General features: G+C 44.8%; 1 protein-coding gene across 3 annotated transcripts in view; it reads right to left on the bottom strand.

The window, feature by feature from the left end:
* Nucleotides 1-22,524, bottom strand: part of FGF12 (fibroblast growth factor 12) — a 218,162-nt gene that overhangs the window by 72,758 nt on the left and 122,880 nt on the right. For all 3 annotated transcript variants that reach the window (XM_086843649.1, XM_086843648.1, XM_086843647.1), the window contains one exon: nucleotides 4,129-4,239. In XM_086843649.1, the coding sequence (XP_086699775.1) occupies nucleotides 4,129-4,239 (111 nt within the window). The remainder of the gene's footprint in view (nucleotides 1-4,128; nucleotides 4,240-22,524) is intronic.

The following is a 22,524-nucleotide window of genomic DNA, read 5'->3' as shown; positions in this document are numbered from 1 at the left end:
AGTGAGGAAAGACCTGCCATATATAAGGTGTGGTCCATATGCACAGCAGCAAGATGAGCTAGTCATTTATAATAAGTGGTTTGTTCCTGAGCAAGACATTTGTGTTGCACACAAATAACAAAGGAGTAATGGAAGATGCAATAGGGTCAGAGCAGCCTCAGTGCATGAGGTGATGAGGATTAAGATCCTGAGGGGAGTGAGGAAGGCTGCTGAGATGATCAAGAGACTCTGGTGCAATACATAACAAAAGAAGAAACAGGGAACTGCATTTGCTTAACTCAAAGATGGGAAAACCACAGACAGATTCTTCTCAGAGGAACACAATGAAAAGACACAAGGCACTAGACAAAAGCCTCAAATAGAAATGAGGACTGGACATGAAGAAAATTCTCTACAAAGTACAAAGAGAATAGTGCAGCACTGGAACCTGAGAGTTTATGAGAGGTTATGGAATAGCTCATTCCTAGAAAAGTTTGAAAAAAGTTGACAAGGCTCCATACAGCTGAAGATAACCCAAGTGGGATGCTGGAATGCAAGCCTCCTTAATCTTCTGGTGTTTCTGGCTGGAAAGCCCCAAACAATATCTAGCTAGAGAGCACCAAACAATACCCTAGATATGCTGGGCTGTTTCCACCTGGTCAGTCCAGGTCACCTATCCTTTCTGTACTGTCCATTTGCCAAAGCTTTTCAGATGTTCGGCAGGATGATGTGGGCAGACGAGGCATTACCCTGCTCAGCCCAGGGGAGAGCAGTAACAATGCAAGCACTGACAGCAGCACTGAGCCATGAAAGGCCATTTGAGATCACTGGAGCTGGAAGGAAAGATAGGCCCCAAGTTGGGGGTCACACATCACAGGAGGAACACAAACAGGGGCCTCATATACCATGAAAATGCACTCCAGTAGGACGAAAACTTCACATATCCCAGTTCCAGCAGCCAGAGAATGTGCCCCCTTGCTTCCATTGAAATGGCACGTCTCTAACGGCATGGCAGAAGGAACAGATGTCCCAAGTGCTGGCTCCTGGGAAGCTGGCTGGATGCCCATTCAAATGCCATTAGAACTTGGCTTTTTCTGGGTTTTTTTTTTTCTTTAAGTGAGAGGAGGTGGAAAATAAATGCCACCAGCTTCAAGAACACACAAAAAATGGGCAACAGATAATTAATTTAAAAATTGCTTAAATATTAGCAGTTCCTCTTGTATAAATAACTGGGTTTTTATTAGAACTTCTAATTGCATCAGATGTATCTGAGGGACATGGCGTGTCTCATTTTAAACGTTTATTTTGCCAGAGTAAACCAACCTAATGTATTCCATGAAAATTATGCATCCTTTCACAATGTTAATTTGAATAATCAGTGTGGGGGTACAGAACACAAAGCAATGTATGGAACACGGTGTTCACCAGCTGTTTAACTGCGCCAAGATGACTTCTGCATGGAGAATAGGTGGTCATCTAGGGTGGGAAGGATCCTCCTCTGGCTCTCAAGAGTGCCCCTTCCTGCTCTGGATGCAAGTTAACCAACCCCTCTTCAGGGATGGGAAAATACTATTTATCTAGTCTTTGATGAGTTTTGCTCTTGCACACACTTCTGACTGGCTGGTCAGGAACCTTCTGGAGAAGCACTTCAAAACAGAAAACAGCAATGAAGCCAATCTGTAAGCTGTTTACTTGGACAAGTAACTTTTGACTTTCTTTTGGTACTTCCAGAGTGAAAAATGTGATTTCATTTTGAAGCTGTAACTGGAAGCTTCACATATTCTGAAATGTTCATTCAAACTCAAGATTTATGGACGAGACCATGTAGTAAAAAGTAATATAAAGTTGAATAAAGCACTGTCCTAATTTCATTTTCAGGAGCCAAGTATTATCAGGTTGGATTCTTTCCCTCTTTTGAAATCCCCTGAGATCAGAAGATGGGGAATTCTTTGGCTTCAATCTTCTCTCAAAAACTTGCCTAAACTTTCCAGCATAGTCCCTGACTCTGAGCCAGTGGCTTGGCACACTTCATTGAGATGCCTCCTCTCCCACCAAGCTGCCGAGGCAGGGCTGCCATCTCACCAGATATTTATACTCCAGAAGTGTACTTCAGCCCATCTATTTCCAGATAAGAAGACTGGATGGAAGCAGCTCTCAGGTGCTCAGCACCCGACCAAACTCATCTCTGACATTTCTGGAGTGATGTATAAATCACAGCTCTTAGGGCAGTTGGGGCCCAACCTAGCCATGGGAACTCAGGAGGTTCCCCTGCAACCACTGAGAGTGCAGCAGCTTCCCTCATCTCCCCTGTCAGTCTGAAATATTGCAGAACTGCTCTTACATTTCTCTGCTGTTTACCTAAATTTATCCCTGCTCCCATTTAAGCCTATTACTTTGTTGTTCAGTCCTCCGTGATAGATGAGGGCAATGAATCCCTGTCATCTCTAGCATATCTTCCCATGTTTTTGACAAATAGGGCTCCAGTGGGATTTTCTGCAGCTTAAGAACACCCCAGGTCTTCTTCCTTTATGAAAAAGAAGCTAATACAGCCCACTGAACTCACCCCATGTGCTGGTGTCTTTCAGAGAGTATCTCAAGGCCAGACTCTTCTTGAATGAGACCTCCTGAGTCTCTGAGCGTAGAAGTGTGTGTGTGTAAGTCCACAGATTCTCCTGCTCCACACATAAATCAGAAATTGTCTTCTTGCAATTTGCAATATTTAATTTGTTCAGTATCAGTGTATGTAAAAGGACTAAAACCTGACATTTACATTTGATACAGGCCACATTTCTGGATGCAGCCTCTTGGGTCATTCCACGAGGGCTTTGCCAGCTACCTGCAATTTCAGTCACCGTCTTCCCACAGCTCCTTCTCTGCTGTGTGGACCCCCAGCCCTGAGCTGCCTGCAGCAGGCAGCCCCAGAACACACCATGCTCCTGCTACAGCTCCCTGCAGCTTCCTGGGGATGTGGCAAACACCAGGGATGTGGGGCTACAGCCACCCTGCACCCCTGTCCAAGTGCACCTTCACAGAACAGTGTCAATGTGCTACATGTGCTGCACCCCTACAGATACCCCTCACCTGCAGCCCAGGCCCTGCCTTCCTGGAGAAATGCCATGTTCAATCCAGCTAGGAGCTTCTTTGAATTACACCAAAATTTGTCTGCAAATCAAGCAGGCTCCTCTTTTCACAAAGTACATGAAGTTTGCTTCCATCAACCCTACCACACAGATGAACTTCTGTTCACCTCTAATAATGTCTGGGAAGCCAAATTCCAAGCTGGCCAGGTTAAATACCCCTCTAACAGTAGTACAGGGAACTGCAAACCAACATAGATAAGAAAAAGCAAGACTTGAGTTCTACTCTCAATTTGTGGCAGCAAGGACCTGAGCTTAACTGCCCACTCAGGGATGGCACTCTGATGCCTATGAAATGCAGAGATGCTGCAGAAAATATTCTACACCTTTTATAACCTTTTGAAGAGCTTTGGCATTGACAAAACGACTTCCTCTTCATAAGGAAGATGGACGAATGCTTTGTATGCATTTAAACCAGTATGGCTCCTGCACATGGCCATGGTTTTTAAATTGTGTGGCTCTGCTGCCCTTTGTTGTCCAGCCTACACCCAAACCCTCTGAACATGGTTTTAGAAGATGACCTCCTTTGACAAGGTCATTTGATACCCTCAGCCTTTACACCAGCCTCAAAGCACGAGACTTCAGTGAACAGCTGCTTTTCTCCAGCCTAGAAATTCCTGATGCTTGCTGAATTTTTGAGGCTAAAATAGTGAAAACGATTTTCTCCTCTTCTCCTTGCAGAGAGAATTCCCCGTATCCTTTACCCACGTGGCATGTGTATAAATATAATCTCCTTTCTCTTCTGGCAGCAATTCAAATCATGGGTTTTATTCTCCACCCCACCCAGATGGCAGTTACAGAATCGGGGCAGGAGGGAAGAAGATCGGAGAGGAAACATATGAAATTATACTGGCAAGATTTAAAGGGGACGGAGAGATAGAAAAAAAAATGTGCAGAAAACAGCTGTCTTCCTCCTAATTTGATCTTTTCAAAAATGAAGCTGCACAAGTGAGACCCACTAGGTGATGCATTTGATTGTAATTGGGTTGCAAAACAGGCTAATTTTTCTTACTGTAGTCACTGTTTTCGTCCTTGGTCCCATCAATTGTACCATCTGGGTGCATCTGCAGGAAGTATTCCTGCTGGCTGAATAACCTTGTCACAATTCCTTTCAGCTGGGGTTCTGCAAAATAAAAATAATAATTATTACCAGATATACCGAGTAGCACGAGACCCAATTTGCTTGTCCCCTTTTAAGCCCTGAGTAAATGTAAAAGTGCTTGGCAGGTAAGACTGCTTTCAGTGATTCCTTTCAAGCATGGTTGTAAAATATTCATATAAAATACACAGACATACAGGCAAATATAATTGAGATCAGATGAGCAGATAAAATGAAATGCATACTTGGTGCAGTAGAAACAGATTATGGAACACCCAGTCTCTAAAAGTTACCTACCAAATGGAAGTATTAGACAGTTAATGTATTTAGAATATGCCACTTGTTCAGAGGAGTATTTGCTAGCACTCTTGCAAAGAACATTCCCATTGTTTCTTACTCTGCTTGTGAAGCCAACACCTTGCTTTTTGTATGGTTGAGTCACTATCATGCAGTGCCAGTTTTATGCCAATGAAAAGCTACTTAAATCACTGGTATTACAGTGGTGTAAACCCCGAGCAGCTGAGTGCTGAAATCAGGGCTGCATGTGAGCCCACTCTGTAGGACTTGGGGAGAAAAGTTCAGAAAGGAAGAAGGCATTTCCAAACCTGACCTCTGAAGCATTTATGGGCACCTCAGACCACCTCTGTTTTAAAATCCTGCACGTTTCCCCCCATCCCCCTCCTAAAACATGCGCCACACAATCTGGCAGATTACAATCTTTGTCTCCAACAGGGACCTTTCCCAGCCCCTGTGTGTCATGAGCCAGCCATGCCCTGGCTGGGTCTTCCCTATTGTCTCTACAACATTTTGTACCTTCCCGCTGAAGGGTAAAAGGAAAACATGAAAAAAAGCACAACCAATTTGAACTTCACACGGCAGGTGTGCAGCTTTACCACCTGTCTGCTCGTCACCCTACCAATCCAACACAAACTAAGTCATCAAAAACAAATTCAATTGTAATCACGCAGGTTAAGATCTGCCACAGGCACTGCTGCTGGAATGCAAGCGAGCTGACTGCATGTGAGCAGATACACTCACTGGATGGAGGAGATCCTCCTTGTGTGACAGGAGGTTGTGGTTTTATGTGACCACCCACCAAAAGTAAATAAATAAGACCCAATTATTGCTGGCTCAATGGACAGGAAGAATCCAGCGCAGCACACCAAAATCTTGTCAGGCTCCTGCCTTTCCTGCCTCTAGTGAGGCTGTTTAATAAGCCATGGTCGTTACATAACCGTGGTCACGTTGTGTGTTAATGTTCCCATCCGGAGCCCCGCTCTCGCTGCATCACTGCACGACTCCCCTTTGGGGAACCCTCACCCTGCTCTCCTGCACTGACAGCAGCAGGCATCTCACATGCAGACAAGGCTGCAGGAACAAAGCATTTCAGTTTCAGCAATCCCTACACTAGCCAGGGGAGAGTCAGGTACTTTCTCACAGCTACAAAAGCCACTGAATAAATCACATCAGATGGTTTCTATGCTGCCTTAAAAAAGATGTGATTTCAGTGCAGTGAGTGCTGTAGGCTGCAGTCAGGCTTCTCCCAGCAAGACTCAATGCTGGGACAGTAAATAAGTACTGGGCATCCACCAAGAGCTAGTGTTGGTCAAGCCAATATATGTCAAAATGACACCTAGCAAAACACTTAGCTCATTCTTCTTACCTAAATGAATTACCTATTTTGATTTAACTTTGCTTTTCATTAGAAAAGCACATCAAAGCTAGAGGAAATGAAAATCTGCATTCTCAGGCACCTGCATTCTCAGGTGCCTGCACCACCCTCCTCAAGTCTATCCCCTTCCTCCCTTTTATCTAATACCACAATAGTAAAGGCACTAATAGGCACTCTTTGATATGAGACACCTACATTTGAGTCCCTGAATGAATCTTAGCCTCAATTTTACTAGCTGGTTAAATTTTAATGTTTAAGTACTTTGCATGAAATGGAAGAGCTCCCTGAAGGAGAGATTTAGAAGATGCTCCTGCAGTCTGAGGCTTTCTGTGTGCTGGAGAAGTGGGGAGGTCTTTTCTTAAAGCTCTCTGAAGAGGAGCGGGGAGAGAAAACAACCCTGACCTTATCTCTTTTTTTTGGAAGATGACTTAGCTACAGGATAGAATTAGAATAGCATCTTTTCCTCCTTCTTAGGGATACAAACTATATTTCAACCATGCAAATAATTTTGGAACAGGAAAATGTCTCCCACTTTTACTAAATAGCCTACCAAGTAAAACACTGACCAAATCTGCTTATTATTTATAACTTATGACATTTTCAGAGTTTATCAAAATAGCACCCAAGATCCCCTGATGCCTTCTTGCATCCTTTCTATAGATGCAAACACTTGCACCAGAAGGCTGTATCACCATAGCAAATACAGGGTAATCCCCAGGGTTCCTTTCTGTTACTGACCTGACAGACACCTAGGCAGCTTTAACAACTGCTTTCCTCATAATGCCAGCCTTTTCTGAGTCACGGCCTACCTAGGGACAAGTTGGAGGGGAAATCATGTGTTACATGACCTGGTTTTGCTGAACTTTGAGGCTCACACCCAAACTCAAAAGTAAAACTCAAAGGGAGTGAAGCAGAGTTCTCAGCCATACACAAAACCATGTTCCTCCTGGCCCTAACAGCCTGAAAGCAGCAGAGCTCCTGTCCCTCCTCACTGCACAGATCCTCTTCGGCAGGAACAGCCTGCCCACACTCATATAGGATGCCCTGTAGCAAAAAAAAATACCTCTTCCAGCCACCGAAGGATCAGAGAGCGTTCAGGAGACACACAGGTCTTTCCTTCTCTGGTTCCTTCATCTTCTTGGGTCTCTTTCTACAGCAGAGAAGTGCTGGTGAGAAGCTGCACCTCTGTGTACCTTTAGCTACTTGAACTAAACACAGAAGTGCAGGGAGGTGCACAGCCAGCACCGAGTCCTCTAACACAAGGAGGGGCTGGGGAGTTGCCTGAGCAATGGGTGATACAGTACAGCCATCTCTCCACTTGAACTGATCTCTCTTTGCACCCCCAAAACCCCACAAGCTGGCCAGGCCAGGTCCATAGGGTCCCAAAACCACCAGTATCTCTCCAGTGCCTACAAAGGAAGCAGCTTGAACACAAACAGGTGCACAGGTGACAACAGCTGCTGGAGTAGCTGCTTCCCACCAGGGAACATCTTGTCTTATGTCTGGGCATAAAGTGAGTTACTGGGATTTGCCATTCATACAGTAAACAGAGTGCCTAGAGGACTACAGACAAAATTTTAGGTGAAAGCAACTTTTAGTAAGGAGCAAGGATTTACCCATCTTCCCCTCTCAGTATGGAACTGTTACCTGAAGAGAAAATTGTATAATCACAGGACAGGAATTTTCCTGCTAGCCCAGAGGTAAAATGCTGCACGTGACTTTTAAGAGACCTACTTTTGTCATATCATATATTTTAACATCACTTCTTTCCATCTACAGAGCGATTTTATCAGTCTTTCAGCACTGGAACATAACCCTTATGCTGCAGCATTTGTGCTGAAAACCTCACTTTATAGAAAAAAACCTCAAAACCAGTAAGTCTCTTTGTCAATTAAGGATGCTGAGACACCCTGGTAAGTCAGAACAGAAAGACAGTGAAATAGACTGAGAACTTTCCAGGTTTGCAATAAAAAGAGAACCACCCTTCCTAGCAGACATTATTGACAGTGCTTGTTGGAGTACCAGGGGGAAAAAATACAATAAAACCCCATAACCACGATACTTTTGTCTATACTACCCTCAATGATACTGCTCCAGGCTATATTCAATAAGAGAAAGAAGCAAACCATCAAATAAAGGAAAAAAAATTGCAGCACAGATAAGCAAAAACTGCTATGAGCATTTTTTTCTATAATTCTTAGAATTTATCACAAATCAAACTTAAACCTACTCTCTAACCTCAGCCTTGTAAAACAAATGGGACTCAAATCCTCTTGATTTTAAAGGCACAATGCTGCATAACACACTTGGGATAAACCTATTCCTCCCACTCAGGCTCCTCCGTGTGTGCTTCTATTCTGCTGTAGAAGCAGCTTTCCCTGCAGAAATGGAACTGAACTAACATGGACAAGACTTCAGCAGCAACTTAGTGTCTCCCAAAACATAAAGTCAAGCACTTTGGAATGGATTGAAGAAAGATGTTCTTGCTGCCTTAATCCCAAGCTACGGACTGAATAGAAGAGATTTCCATGCATCTTCTACTCCCAGTGCAGACCCCATGCTATGAGGTTTCCCATGCAATATGCAAAGGGATATTTTTAGACCTAACTTTATAAGCAATACTGCTATACTTCAGGATGCTTAAAGATCCTGTTCTAGCTGCTCATATACAGCTGTTGAGGGCAGGGGAGTACTGGAGAAAACTCAGTGGACATTCTTTATGCAGATAAGTAAGCTCAACTCCTTCAAATGTGGCAATTCCAGAAGATGCAAGGGAAGATCATGGTCAGGAAGCACAATGGAGACATCAGAGTGCAGAACAGAACGATAACACAGAGCAAGGGCTAAGCTGTAAATCTCCTAGTGTGCAGCATCTGTCAGAATGGGCACTTTCCCTTTGGTGAAGACACAGTTGTCACCTAATGACCCTTCTGAGAGCAGTCATCCACTGACAACTCACTAAACACCCCCTGAAGGGCATCTGCCTTGGTTACCCTTTCCACAGGCCAAACTCACCTGCCCGCCCTGCGTTTAACTTTCTGAGCCCTCTGGCACAGCTGAGGCTAACTAAATCATGATCTGACTGCTAATCTTCCTGTCTCTACTTAAATGGTAATGTGATGCTGCCATTATTCATTTCTGCTGTCCTGATGCTGAGCCTTAAAGTCATCTCAGTTCACCATGAGCTGCTGTGCTTCCTGCCTTATTATGCAGCTACAGAGTGCTCTTCATCCTCCTGGGGCTTGCCAAGGACATGATTGTTGCAGGGTGCTCACATGCACTTTGATCTGCAGGGCCACGCTCACTGAAAGCCAGAGCACCATGGCAAAATCAGCTACTCTGCAGAGTCATATCCCTCACCCTCAAGCTGCAGACACTGCTGAAGGTATCTACTGTGTGCTATGGGGAAAAGAGCAGGAGCACTGACAGAAATATCACTCCTTAATGACCTCTTCATTTAGCTCTTCTGTTTGAGGTGAATAAGGAACTCACCCCTTAAATGGAAAATGGAGAACACAGAAGTATAATAACTCCCCCTAATGCAGAGAGGAGCTGTGAGGTTATGCATCAATGCAGCATTTAGCAAAGCCCCACTGAGGGCACCAACTCCTGCTTCTTTCCGTCAGCAAAGCAGCAGCACTAAACCCCTGGGGGACAAACCCTGCTCTCTTGTTGTAGGGTAGTTCAATTTGCCCCAATCCCGAGCTCTGGAGCAGCAAAGAACAGGCCGCAACACCAGCTTCCAGCTGCAACTGTCTGATACAGTCTCATTTCTTGCAACTTTCAGAATGCCCTTATTCTGACAACACAGTGACCTGAGGCTACAGCAAGCCAGTCCCCACTTTGCCTTGGGATGGGAGTTATAAAAGGACTCAACACAACCATAGTCACAGAAGTCATCTTAATCTGAATTCTCCAAGTCAATGGCACAGGGCTCAGAGGGGCCACTTTTCAATGAACTTTTAAAAAAGATGAAGGGCTTAGTGACCTTTGAGGGATTTGAGCCACCGGCTCCAAGGATTCTTGCAATGCACAGCAATGCTCTTGGTTGGCAGGCAAGCCTCCACTTGAGGTTACTGGTGCAGAACTGCTTCTAAATCTACTTCAGAAGTTACTGTGCTGGGTGCCAGTGGTACTCAGTGTGGGTTATGGCATAAACTCTGAAGCTCGTGGGGCTACTGCTCTCTGCACAATAAGCTGTCAAACAGAGGACTCTGCAAGCTCAGATGGGAAGCAGCAATCTTCTATCCAGAAACCTGCAATAAGGTACGAGGAAGGCACCTACTGCAGAATTTCCACAGGAGACTTGCCCATTTGTTTGCTCTCTCTCACTGCAGCTCAGTGTCTGTCTGGTCTTAGCACAGCAAGGCTGTGAGAGATGCCAGCAGCAGGCTCCCAGAACAGTCCCTCTGGCACCTCCTAAGGACATTGGTCTGGCCAGGGAGAAAGCATCTCCAGCTCTCCTCTGAACCACCTCGGCACGCTGCTGACTCCTTTCTGTGCCTGTGCAACAGTTTTACTGAGGATGTGACTGCAAACACAGGAACTGTAATACATCTCAGGAGCATATTTCACCTAAATGTTCTTCAAACATTTGTTTATTGCAATTAAACATTTTAGCCTAGAATTTACACATTCCATTATTCTTATTTTCACCCATTCAGGGTGCAGCTGTCATAATGGGAGGTTGATTTATGACTCACCTAACCAGCACTCAAATCCTTAGCACACCAAGCCCAGCATGCAAGTCAGAGCATAAACTGCTCCTAATTTACTTAGATTAACTCTGCATTTTAAGCGCCACTGCAGAAACTGCAGTTCCCCTCCCTTAAAAAGGATGGGTTCCAGAACACTCGATAAGCCAAATTTTGAGACACAAATTTTGTAGACAGAGAAGGGCACCAAAATCCCTCCTTGAGAAGCACGGTATTAATTGAAGGCTTGTAATAAATCGGCACGAAAATCAGCAAGCTCCATGCAGATTACTATGGTGACAGGCATCAGAACATAACTCAGGGATGAAAAGCTGAGGGAGATAAATGTTGGGGTTATTTTCCCAACCAGGAGCTGCCAAATTCTCCTGGGTGTTTGGAGTTAAGATGAAGTAATTTGGCTGTCTCAAATTAAATGCATCACTATTGACATAAGCTTAATATCTCAACTCACTACAATGATTCACTGAATCCACCCAAACTGGGAAGCTCAGGAATAACACCACTTCCAGCTGTGAAAGGAGCTGCTGCCCTTGAATACCCAGAGCGTGTTTGCTCTGGTCAAACACCCTGACCAACTCTGCCACGCAGCAACCGTGTCTGTAAGTCTCCAGCAGATGCTGCACATGGCTGCACAAGGCTGTGGCTGCACCTGCAGTGAGTCCTGCATGGAGCAGGTCAGAGCATCGTGAGCCACACGCGGGGATCCTGGAGGACACTCCAACTGTGTCATGCAGGTGCAGAGGAGGGAAATCCTGCTGCAAAGTGCTGAGTGTTTTCAGCTCCCACAGGAGTCACTCAGTGCACAGAAGTACACAGGCAGGGGAAAGACATTTATTTCCCAGTGTCACAGTATTTTCCAGTTTCTGTCACTAAACTCAGCAAAACTGTTTGGAGCTGAAGGACATGTATTCCTTGAGGAAACCTACAAGTGGGTGGCCAGGATGGCCTAGGCAATGCTGCCTGTAGCATCCTGATCTCCATCCAGGCAGGGAGAGAGCAAAAGAACTGCAGAGCCAAGGGAAGTGAGTGACACAGGGGAGCATTTGTGTTTATCTGGATGCCTCCTCAGGCTGCCTGCACATAGATCCAGTCACAGTGGGTAACAACAGCTGCCCAAGCATTAGGGAGCTCTGCAGCAAAGCCAGGCATCCAACCCCACCTTGCAAAGCTGCCATGAACCCCTTTTAGTTTAGATGCAGCCATTTGGCTTAACACACTGGCACATCACCCAGCCTGTGAGAAGGATGGAGAGATGGAAACAGACTTAATGACATCAAGATTTGCTCACAAGGTCAATGGTTTTGGGGGGCACCAAACAGTCAATCCCAGCTCCTTTCCCAATGATGCAGAATGAAGGCCATACCCAGCTTCAGTTTAACATGATTACAGGGCTAGTGTCACCCTCCAATTGCAAAGCATTCATTTGGAGAAGAAAATGGCTCTGGAACAAGAGGGCTACATGGCACACTCATGTATTTACTCATCTCAAGTGTAAATCTCCACCCAGGGCTAATAACTACAGAGAAACAACTGGTGTTTCCAGGATGCATTACATGTAATAACAGGCTGTGCTGGCAGGGATGGCTGCTCTGTTTGAAGGACATGCTTCCAAAAATGACATTACCCTAACTCAGAAGGATGATGGGCTCAAGCTGATGACAGCACCCATCAAAGCAATCGCCTCCTGTCACCATCACTGAGTCACTAGAGCAGAATGGCACCTTGTAGGCAAAAAGAGCATCCAGAGAAGTGATTTCCTTTCCTGTGCTAGCACCTGCCAGGAAGAATAGTAATTAGCTCTCCAGCACGGAGCACAGCTGCCTGCCTGCACCCCTCCACAATGCCTGCTTTGCTGTAACCAAGATGAGTCCTTCCAGGGAAGTCTTATTTCTCACTTGCAGAGTAGGTGGAAATGATGTGATTGCACGTCTGGGGCATTTATGCAGGCCCTCCCATATCCAGGGAATTAGCTTTACAGGGATGTTAATACAAATCTGAGGTAAGGGGCAGAGAAATTAGTCATATAAAGCATTGAAAATTAGGGGTGCTGCATGGAATCACTGCTACATGTCTGTGGATGGTCTTAGCACAGCCTACGGATGTTAGAAAGTAGAGAAGTCACCCTGCAGCTCACCCACTCTCCAAGATCTGGATCCCATGTGACAGCCACCTAAGGCCAACTGCTCAAAGATAACGAGGTACAAAGCTGTGGATGAGTTTTCCCAGAAGGCAAACAGCAAACTAACATACATGACACATGAGCTACCCACTCTGCACAAACACCAAGGACAAAACAGCCATCACAGGGGCCAAAGAGGAAGCCAAAGACCACTGCAGGTGAAACAGTGGGACAGAAAGTGAATGGGAACTGATGGCCCACCTGCCACCACCAGGTATTTTGCACAGAATTGCTGACTGGCTCTGACTAAAACTGACTATATGAATATTTTGCTGAAAAGTTCAGAATAAGAGTAGGTAAAGCTACACAAACTCCATCTCACTAACAGAAAAAAAATGAGAAATATCTGAAAAGATTGCAAGTTTTCATTTTTTTTTTCTTTTGACATGACATTTTCTTTGGAAATTTAATGAAAAAAATGTTAAAAGAGCCAGAGATTAAATCCAAAGTGTCATTTTAAGTACAATGAAATACTGCATTGAATCTGAATCCTCTTCTCCCCAGAAACTTCTTTTATTTGACCAGAGAACTAAAAAAAATCAATTCTTCATACAGTTCACTGCCACATTTGTCTTTGCCTCCCCCAGGATGTGGTTTATGTTGCTTTGTTGATCCAGTATGTTTTAGCGGCAGACAAAATTTCAAAATATTTCCTTTTCAAGAGCAATTTTCTACACCTGTACTGACTTGAGCTCTGATGATAAAACCAAAGCCAGGCAGGAACAAAAGACATACAGAAAAAATGTAGGGCCATTCCAGAATTTATGCAGGATATGCTTTTTCAGGTAAAGGAATTTAAAAACTAAGAAATCTAATGCAAAAGAAGTTGTAGCTACAGCTCCTAGGCTGTCATTTTCCAGCACAATCAATGCCTTGGCTACCGAAGGTTAAAGCTTGCTCATAAGTATGGATAGCAGAGCATACAAAATGTATTATTTATTTTGAGGAACACCCTGCAATTATTCCTGACATATTGTGTAATTAGCTAAAATTACAGCATATTCACTGAGAGTGAAACAGAGGATATCATAAATATTATGTGTGAGCCCACAGTCACTGAGCACATTTCATCTGGGTGCAGACATGTCTCATGAACCAGCCAAGCGTGGTTCTCCCTGGGCCCCTGGGCTGTGCCAGCTCCAGAGCCGACAGCAACAAAGGGGGAACATGGGGAATAAACTCCTGACTTTCCCCATGCCAGCTCAAGAGCTGCATGAGGATTTAACAAATGGGAACACCCACATTTGCAGAGCTTTAAGGATGACTGAGCCCAAAGCTCATACCAGAGAAGAAGGGGTATATTCCCATATATGTTATCCCAGGAGAGGTGGAAATGATGGATGTCTGGAGAAGCTGCTTGCTTTTCCTCCTCAAGCTTACAGGAGGAGGAACCAAAAAGTAGCTATGGCCTCTTGGCAGGCTTGCAGCACCTCCTGGCCTGCAGCTTCCCAGAGAGAAGGTTTCCTACAGAGCTACATGTCAGACCCGTCCTAAGGACTTGTTGGATGGCTCAGAAGTCCTGGGGAATGTTGTGGCAGTGCTCTGTGTGTACAGTTAGAAAGATTTTGTTTTGTTCTCTTGACTCCAACATGTAACATAAAAACTTCTTCACTGTTAATTAGATTTCTTCCTGGTTTCCTACGAAGATGTGGTTTAGATATTAGGACATTCTACTCAGAATTTGCTCCATGAGGATGCAAAAAACAAGTTTAAGAACATCTTTCTAAGAAATGCACATCTGGAATCAGTGTAGGACTGAGGTTGGACTATTCAGCAGTGGGGGTCCCTTTCAGCCCTGCTGCTGGGTGACCATGACTCGGTGGCATTAGCACATTCTGTACTACGAGTTTTTGAAGGGCTCCACAATAGAGTCCCCACTTCCTCTCACCTTCAAGTGCCCCATGCAAGGCACCCCATCACTAATAGTGTTCACATGAGCAGAGCAGACACCATCCCTGCTGTTCAGGCCTGCCATAGTGCTGGGATTTATGCTATTCTCAGATGCTAAATCTCTTCACTTCCCCTATCAATCCAGCAGGACTGAAATACTGCAGAAATACTGAGACTGAGAAGTCCCTCACATAAACAAAACATGCAATGGAAACAACCACATCAATCTTGCACCCTGCTCTGAATGCCTAGAAAAGTAAATTCATTAAAATAGAAAATGGACAGAACATACTATCAACAAGCACTGACAAGAAATTCATCACTTCAGATGCTATCAGTCTTGGGGAAGGGACTTAGTCCTACCAAGACCAGCTCACAGAAGTGCCCTGGATAATCACTGGATGGCAACTCAGGGAAAAAATTGGGTCCCAGTGTCATTCTGCAAGCTTTAAACAGTCCCAAGTGATAACATCCTCTTTTACTACAGTATTCCTCAGGCAATCTCACAGCATTTTCCAATGGGATAAGCATGTGAAATTCTTTTATTTAACAGGTAATGAGCCTGTGATCTGGAAAAAATTAAAGCTTGAATCAGTCGGGTTGCATTACAAGGATTTTTTTTTTGCTCACTGCACTAGTGCAGCTTAAGCATTTCTGTAGCAGTTTGGAAGCATTTTTTACTCAAAACTACGGTGTTACTAAATTTCAACAAATCTTATACAACACCCAAATGCATAATGAAAATGTGCAGCTTGTGCCATTCTGGTCTGAAACATTATACTTCCAAGAGCAAGATCATGCTAAAAATGGCCAAAAGTCCACCATATGACTCAAAGCTCTTTCCTTTTGCTTTGTGAAAAGATACCTTTTTTAATCTGCATAATGATTTTAATTTTTCATTAGAGCCAAAGATTTTCTTCAGACTGATGAAAACTCTCCAGGTGTGAGAAAGCCATCATCCATCTAAAGCTCTGCTTTAAATAACGATGATATTTTACTGCTCATCTCTCAGCACAAACACCTCATTTCTGGTACCAGGCAGCACTCAGGACTCCAGAGAGACAGGCAGGTTCAGTTGCCACCCAACTGCCATCTCGGAAGAGAGCTGAAATCAGTGAGCTCCCTCTCCAGGGACACATGTGCTAAGGTTGACACCGTGCAGATGGAGTGAAAACAGAAAATCTGCCTCTCCAACAGGTTTCTGAACAAAGCTCCTACTCCCCCAGCTGCCCAGGAGGGCTCAGAAAGCTCTAAAACTTCACTTGGTGCTTGCTAATCATTCAAGAGCTGTTATGGGGCTGTAGCTCTGAAATCTTAGAATTTATTTAATGGAAAGTAGAGTAGAAGAAGAAACGGGAAGAAAAATAGAAGAAATGTTTATGGAAGCAAAAAAGATAGGAGTGGCATGGAATGAAATTAAATGAAAGGCAAAAGAAACATTTCAAAATGTTTCAATACTGATGTGGCGTGTCTGCAAGCAGGCAGAGCCCGTACTGATGAGTACCACACCTCACTGTAAGAGCCAGCAGAGAATTACTGGTTACACCACCTTTTAGCCACAGTAAGAGACAAAACCCACAAGAGTGTGATGCTGATCACCACAGAACCACCGCAGGGACGGCTGCAGATCGATACCAGAGGCAGCCAGTGACTCACCCCAGCTCCAGTTACAGGAACTGTGCCAGGAAAACCACCAGCTACAGAACAAGTGAATGGTCCAAACCTGTCACCTGTCAGCATCTGATCCCTGCATCTCATGCAGGAGAACCCTTCAGCAACACAATCCTAAGATGGGTGCTGGAAGCCAAAACTAGCTGTCTTTTTGAAAGTATCTGCTGGTTCTCAATGTTCTGGAAAATGTGGACTGGCTTTTTGCAGCCTGGCTTCATTGGCAGCAGACCCATCCCCTTGACCTTTTGCAAACAGTTTTGCTCTGGGGAATGAATGAGATGTATTTATTTGGCAGCTCAGGCAACATGGGTGACAACTTCTAAGCAAAGAAACTATCTGTGCAGCCAGCAAGGGGAGGAGACAGCCAACTATGCTGTTCTAGATAAATATCAATTAAGTGAACATGTTCTATTAACCCCAAGACCTTTCTTTTCTTCCTTCATTTCAATCCAAAATGCTTAAGTATCTCAAGAAAGGAACATTTCAGGGGGATTTTATCTTTATCATAGCTGCAATCGCGTTTCAGGAGAAAAGGCACTAGTAACAGAATTACATTGCCTCTCTGTGGCTATTTTGCCAGTTCACAGCACTTAGCTGTCCACTGGATGTAACACTTGCCCTTAACAGAGCAGGCTGCTGGAGGGAAGGTGAGCCAGGAGTGCACAGAGCACTCCATAGATGCTGCTGTGGGATGTGAGAGAAGCTCTGTGCTCTCCACCACTGTAGTGGCTATTAACTAGTCCTGGATCTTCATCCTCACATACAGCCCCCACCATGAGAGGAAAGCAGCCATTTTCTGACATCAATGAAGTTGCACACTCTGAACAAGAACTATCGTGCTGAAAAGGTCCCAGGAAGAAAGATGGGGAACACAGGCAGGTGACACCATAACTGCTTCTCTCCTTTTACCACAGCTGCCCACCTTCTGGCCAGTGAAGTGCCAGAGGTCCACAGCTGAGGGTTCCTCTTCTGGAACACAGCAGTGCCAGCCAAGCACCATTGGAAATTGAGTTTGTTTCTGTGCTCTGAAGGAGGGGGCACTGATGCAAGTCAGACCGGATTGCACAAAATTCCACCTCCCACACAATACTTCAGGTACAACAGGTGCACATGCTGCCAAAAAGAGAAAGGAGCTGCTACTGCTACTTCCCTTCCAAACTGAGAGCTCTGCCTAGAGCCACAGAACCCCATGCAGCATCTCCTCAGTGGGTACCCTGGCACAGCAGAGCAGTCACCTCCTCAGGACAAACCCAAAGCCACAGAGCAGATCAGCAACACAGCTGCACAGATCCCTTCCATGATGCTGCTGCTTCCAGCATTAACCTTCATCTCCCAGTGCAGCCCACTCCACAGGGAAAGGGCAGAGAGCAGAACTGCCCAGAGGTGCTGCACAGAGCCTCATCACACCAGCAAACAGCCAGCAGCTCCTCCCAGAAGTCTGCAAAGGCTCAGGACTCAGGTCATCACCCTGGTTCATGGCTTTGTCCCTCTGTCACCTTTAGCCAGGGCATTCTGGAATGAACACAGGACAGAAGAGGTGTTTGACAACTGCCAGCTTGCATCCAGATGCATTTTCTCAGCAGCCACATAAGCTCCATCAGTGTCAGAAAACCCCATTTCAGTGCTTGGAACAAGCAGAGTTATTTGTCTGAGCTGCAGCGTGGGGGCTGGAAAAGCCGAAGTGAGTGGTCTGCCTGAACAGTGAATCCCACAGTTGTGTTCCACAGCTCCCAAGAAAGATGCCTTCTGCTTTACCATTTTAGAAATGTGTTGTAGCTGCTATTTTCAGAGGTAGTGTTAAGAAGCTGTAGCCCAACAGCCCTGTGACCGTGCTGCACAAACACAGTCTCTGCATTGACTCCCTCAAAGCACAAACCCCTTGTTCCTGCAAGCTGGATGAGAGGCATCCATGAGGGCATCCATGGCTCTCCTACAGCTTTTAATAGAGATGCAAAGTAAAACCAGCCTCTGGAAGGGCTGAGTTATTTCAGGATTCTGCTACATGTCAGAAGAGGGCAAAGTTAAAACAATAAATGTAGTAGCTCAGAAAGGATAATGCATTAACTTGAAGAATCTTGTGTTAGCTGGGGAATAGAGAGGAAGCGCGTATTAAACAGGAGAACAGAGTATGAAGGCACTGCCTCCTGACAGACTGCAGCAAGTACAGCCCAAGCACAGAGCAGATGACTTCAGTATGACTTCAGGTCACTTCTCAAGACATTTCCAAGATCAAGACACGACAATAATGCAGTCATGGCAATGACACTGTGCCAGCACACAGAGCATACAGAAACGTATCTGTAATCAATGATTAGTTCTTTATTTGAAAGTTAGTTCTTTGGAGCTGATTTCTCTGACCTGTTCTTGCCTATGTTCTTGGTCACCTTCTGCCAAGCCATGGAGCTTGCAAATATGACAGGGATGCCAATCTCTTGGATGTTTTGCTTGATAAAATTCCTCCTTTGATTTTAATAATAACAAATCACAGCTTGGTTTCAACTTCACAGGACTAGAAAAATCCCAGAAATAATGTGCATATGACTGTCCAGAAGGGTAGATCAAATGAGATAAATGTCAGAGGGGTGAAAACAAATGTCTACCTGGTCACTGTGGTTCATGGTATTCCTACTTGGGAGGGGAAAGAAGGAAGGCAATAAACCCAACTGCATTTTCACTTGCTCCCCACCACAGTAAGACTCATGATGATGTTTGTCTCTCAAACAGCCTTGTCAGCTCCCATGGCAGCTCTGCTCTCCTCACTGCCCAAGTCAACCTGATTATTATTTTGGTTAATAGGTAACCTATCTGTTAAAATATGAAGTATCTGGTCTACTGGAATTATTCTGAATTTGTGCTGAATTCAGAAAAGCAAGGACGAAAGGAAGAAAGAAAACCTTGTCTCCATTTTGGTATTTTTTTGGAACTCCAGCTTTTGAGTTTATATTTCAAAGGAACATTTCATTTAGAATACCTGAAAGTTAAAAAAAAAAATACACATATTAGAATCTTCTAAATGAAACTGCACCTTTTACCCCACCCCCCCAAAAAAAACCCCCAACCCAACAGCTGTATTAGTCAATGATAAATTGATTTATATGGATCTTTTATGGTGAAGGAATATAATCACTTATGAACCACTTTTTGCCCTGACTCTCCCGTTTGGCTGGTGATGGAGGAATCAATCATTTGTACTGATCTAATGGTGAGCCTCTGGTGGCTAACGATTTCCACTGCTCTCACAAGCACAGCTACCCCTGAGGCCATGGGGACAGAGGATATCCGTCCCTCTCAGAGCTTGGATGATTTCCATGGATTTTCTTGGCATCAACCTTACTCAGTCCAGAACTAGTACGAAGCAGCTTACTGACTGACATGCAACACCCATAGGCTGTGTTGGGAAGCAGGCTGGCAGCTGAGTTTTCCACGCTCTGGAGAAAGCCAGGAACCTGCAGCTTTTCCCCAGATTTTAGAGACTGAGAGCTCTGGGTTGCTATCTGACCCCACAATAACTGAGCACAGCCAAGCACCGTGACATCCACCACATCTGCAAGTCACGAATGTGAGTGATACCACCCCCAGGGATCAACTGGATAAAATGAAACCCATCTGCTGAGCTGTCACGAGCAGGAGAGAGCCTCTTCCTCCCTCCTGATTATGTTGGCATTCATTAGCAAGGGTGGTGCAGAAGGAGCTTACAGCACTGCCCCAGCCAAGGAGGACACATGCCCTCAAGACTGTGCCCTTGCCCTTGCTGCTATCCAGGCTCATGTCTAGCTGGAGACTTGGCATCCATTGCCCTTAGCTAGCACTTCTACAAGCTCTTGCTGTCCAGGTGATGCCACATTTCCAGCCATTTCTATTACTGTCAGCCACTTCTCAGACACAGGACACAGCACCAAATTCTGCAGAGGAGCAGGTAGAAGAATGAGATGGACCCCCCTTGGCTGGGCACACAGCCAGACATGCATGGATACACTTCCAGAGAAGAGCTGGGATCCAGACGGAATTCTCCTGCAGGGAGCAGCTATTCCCTGGGTAATGCAGCCGGCATTCTGACAGTAGCAACAAAGTGGACAAATTCCACAGGTTGGGCAGGGATTACAGCTGTTCTGAGATGCACCACTCCACAAAAGCAGGCAAGCACTGTGAGCTCAAATGGTGGTTTTCACCCTGAGCTTCAATCATCATTTTCACCCTGCATGAAATCAAAAAGGACTTCAGTATTTAAGTCGAGGAATTTAACAGCTTGCAGATGACAGACTTCTCAAATATTTTAAATGTATCTCTGAATGAACAAAGTCCTTCTATGTCCTTCAACTAAAGCTGCTCTTATATATTACTTATACTGTTGCAAAAATACTTACATCCATCTATTTTAAGTTCCAAATCTCTATTTATTATTCAAAATAAGAAATACCACAAAGGGAAAACAAGTTTTAAGTTACTGCTTTTTTTTTTCTGTGTGCTAGCCATTTCCTTCACTTTGGAAGAAGCCTTTATATATCCTAAAGGAAAAGCATCTTTTCCCTGGAAGAGCACAAAATATGTATCAGACAGGGAAAAAAAAAATTTAAAAAAAGCCTGTTTGAGAATGAGCTCTGCATTCTGAGCTGGTAACTTATCTATAAAAGCAGCATCTGAGGGATGGAGACAATGCTACACAGTCCTTGGCATTGCCTGACCCAAAGCTGCCTCAATTCAAACATGATTTCCCCAAGTAATAACACCTTTTCAGTTGGGCTTTCATTTAATTTCATTTCATTTCAGTCCCCACAGATATTGTGCCTGATGCTCCAGCCTGTTTCCCTTCATGTAAGGCTGCCAAGCTGCTCAGCTTTGTTGTTCAGTGGCCGTGGCATGATGGAGGGCCACCTCTACCCCGGCTCTCTGGGGTTCTCTCTGCCTGGGAAGATGGCTGGTGAAGCAGCAGTGACAGCTTGCATAAACAAGCTGGACCCACCAGTCCAGGCTTTTTGGACTGCTGTAAAACAGCTGAAGAAGGAACATGCTTGGATGCTTTAATACAGACACAAAGAGGATGAAAGTACTTGGTTCAACTCTTCTGGCAGGGAAGTCATATGGAGAGAGCTTGTCTTGTCTCCTGCATTCAACTCTTGGATCCACCAGTCTCTTGAGGACCTCTTGAAGCCACACCAACAAGCCATGCCATACAGTAATTTCTTTTGAATCCTTTATCAAGTCACTGAGGTTCAGAGCAAAATATATAATTTATAGATGCACAATTGTAGCAAGTGACCTGTATTAACTCACAATAATTGGGTTAAGCCCACATGTCCAAATGTTCAGTTTAGTCCACAGCACTCAATGTCCTTATTTGGCCTATCTTACACTAGTAAGTCATCTTGGAGCAAAACACATCCAAGAGCTCTAAAAGAACACACTGTGCACGTGAGACAGCTGCCTTTGCCCACTGAAAAGACAGACAAAATTTGTTCTCATTTTACAACACAGTCCCTATTGCAAACAACAAATGAGATGTTTCTGCAGTCTGTTTTCCCCAGGAACAGATCGCTTTGATTACACAAGATATCCCTGCATGGATGTGGCTCCCCATAACTTACCAAAACCTTTGAGTACTCATGCCCAGTACACGAGACTCAACTGCTCTGGGGTGCAAACTCTCCCTTCCCATACGAGAGCAGGAGTGTGTCACGCCACACAGGCTGCAAAGTGGAGCACAAGGTGCCAACCAGTGCCAAGCACCTCTGCTCACCCACGTCTTTACTGAGTGTTTTAGTTACAGTACTGTTTGAGTCACATATCAAAACATGTAATAATCAGCTTACTTAATCGATGCTCACACAGTTACTTTACAGAAGCAAAGAGCAAAGGGAACATGAACCTCCATCAGAGTTGTATTTGTGTAATGTGCAAGCTACAGCTCCACCACTGCTGCATCCTGAGCTCAGTGGCAGCAGGGCCCAAAGTGTGCTGTGCTGGTCCCTGCATTGGGAATTAGGTCTCTGTGTCAGGTAGCTGCTCCATAGCTGAGGTTGGTATTGCCTTCTGCAAAATGGGAAGAATCCTTTCCATTCGGTAGAGCTCGTTGAGTGCTGTAGATGAAAACCACTCTGTAAATTCGAAGTATTTTGACAGTTACTCCCCACAGTCATAAGACAAGGTCATGTTTAAAAAGATATGACGAGATCCCCTAGCACTGT

The sequence above is a fragment of the Cyanistes caeruleus genome, chromosome 10, assembly GCF_971803275.1.
Source record: "Cyanistes caeruleus chromosome 10, bCyaCae1.hap1.1, whole genome shotgun sequence".
NCBI lineage: Eukaryota > Metazoa > Chordata > Aves > Passeriformes > Paridae > Cyanistes > Cyanistes caeruleus.
This window is presented reverse-complemented; position numbering and strand designations above follow the sequence as displayed.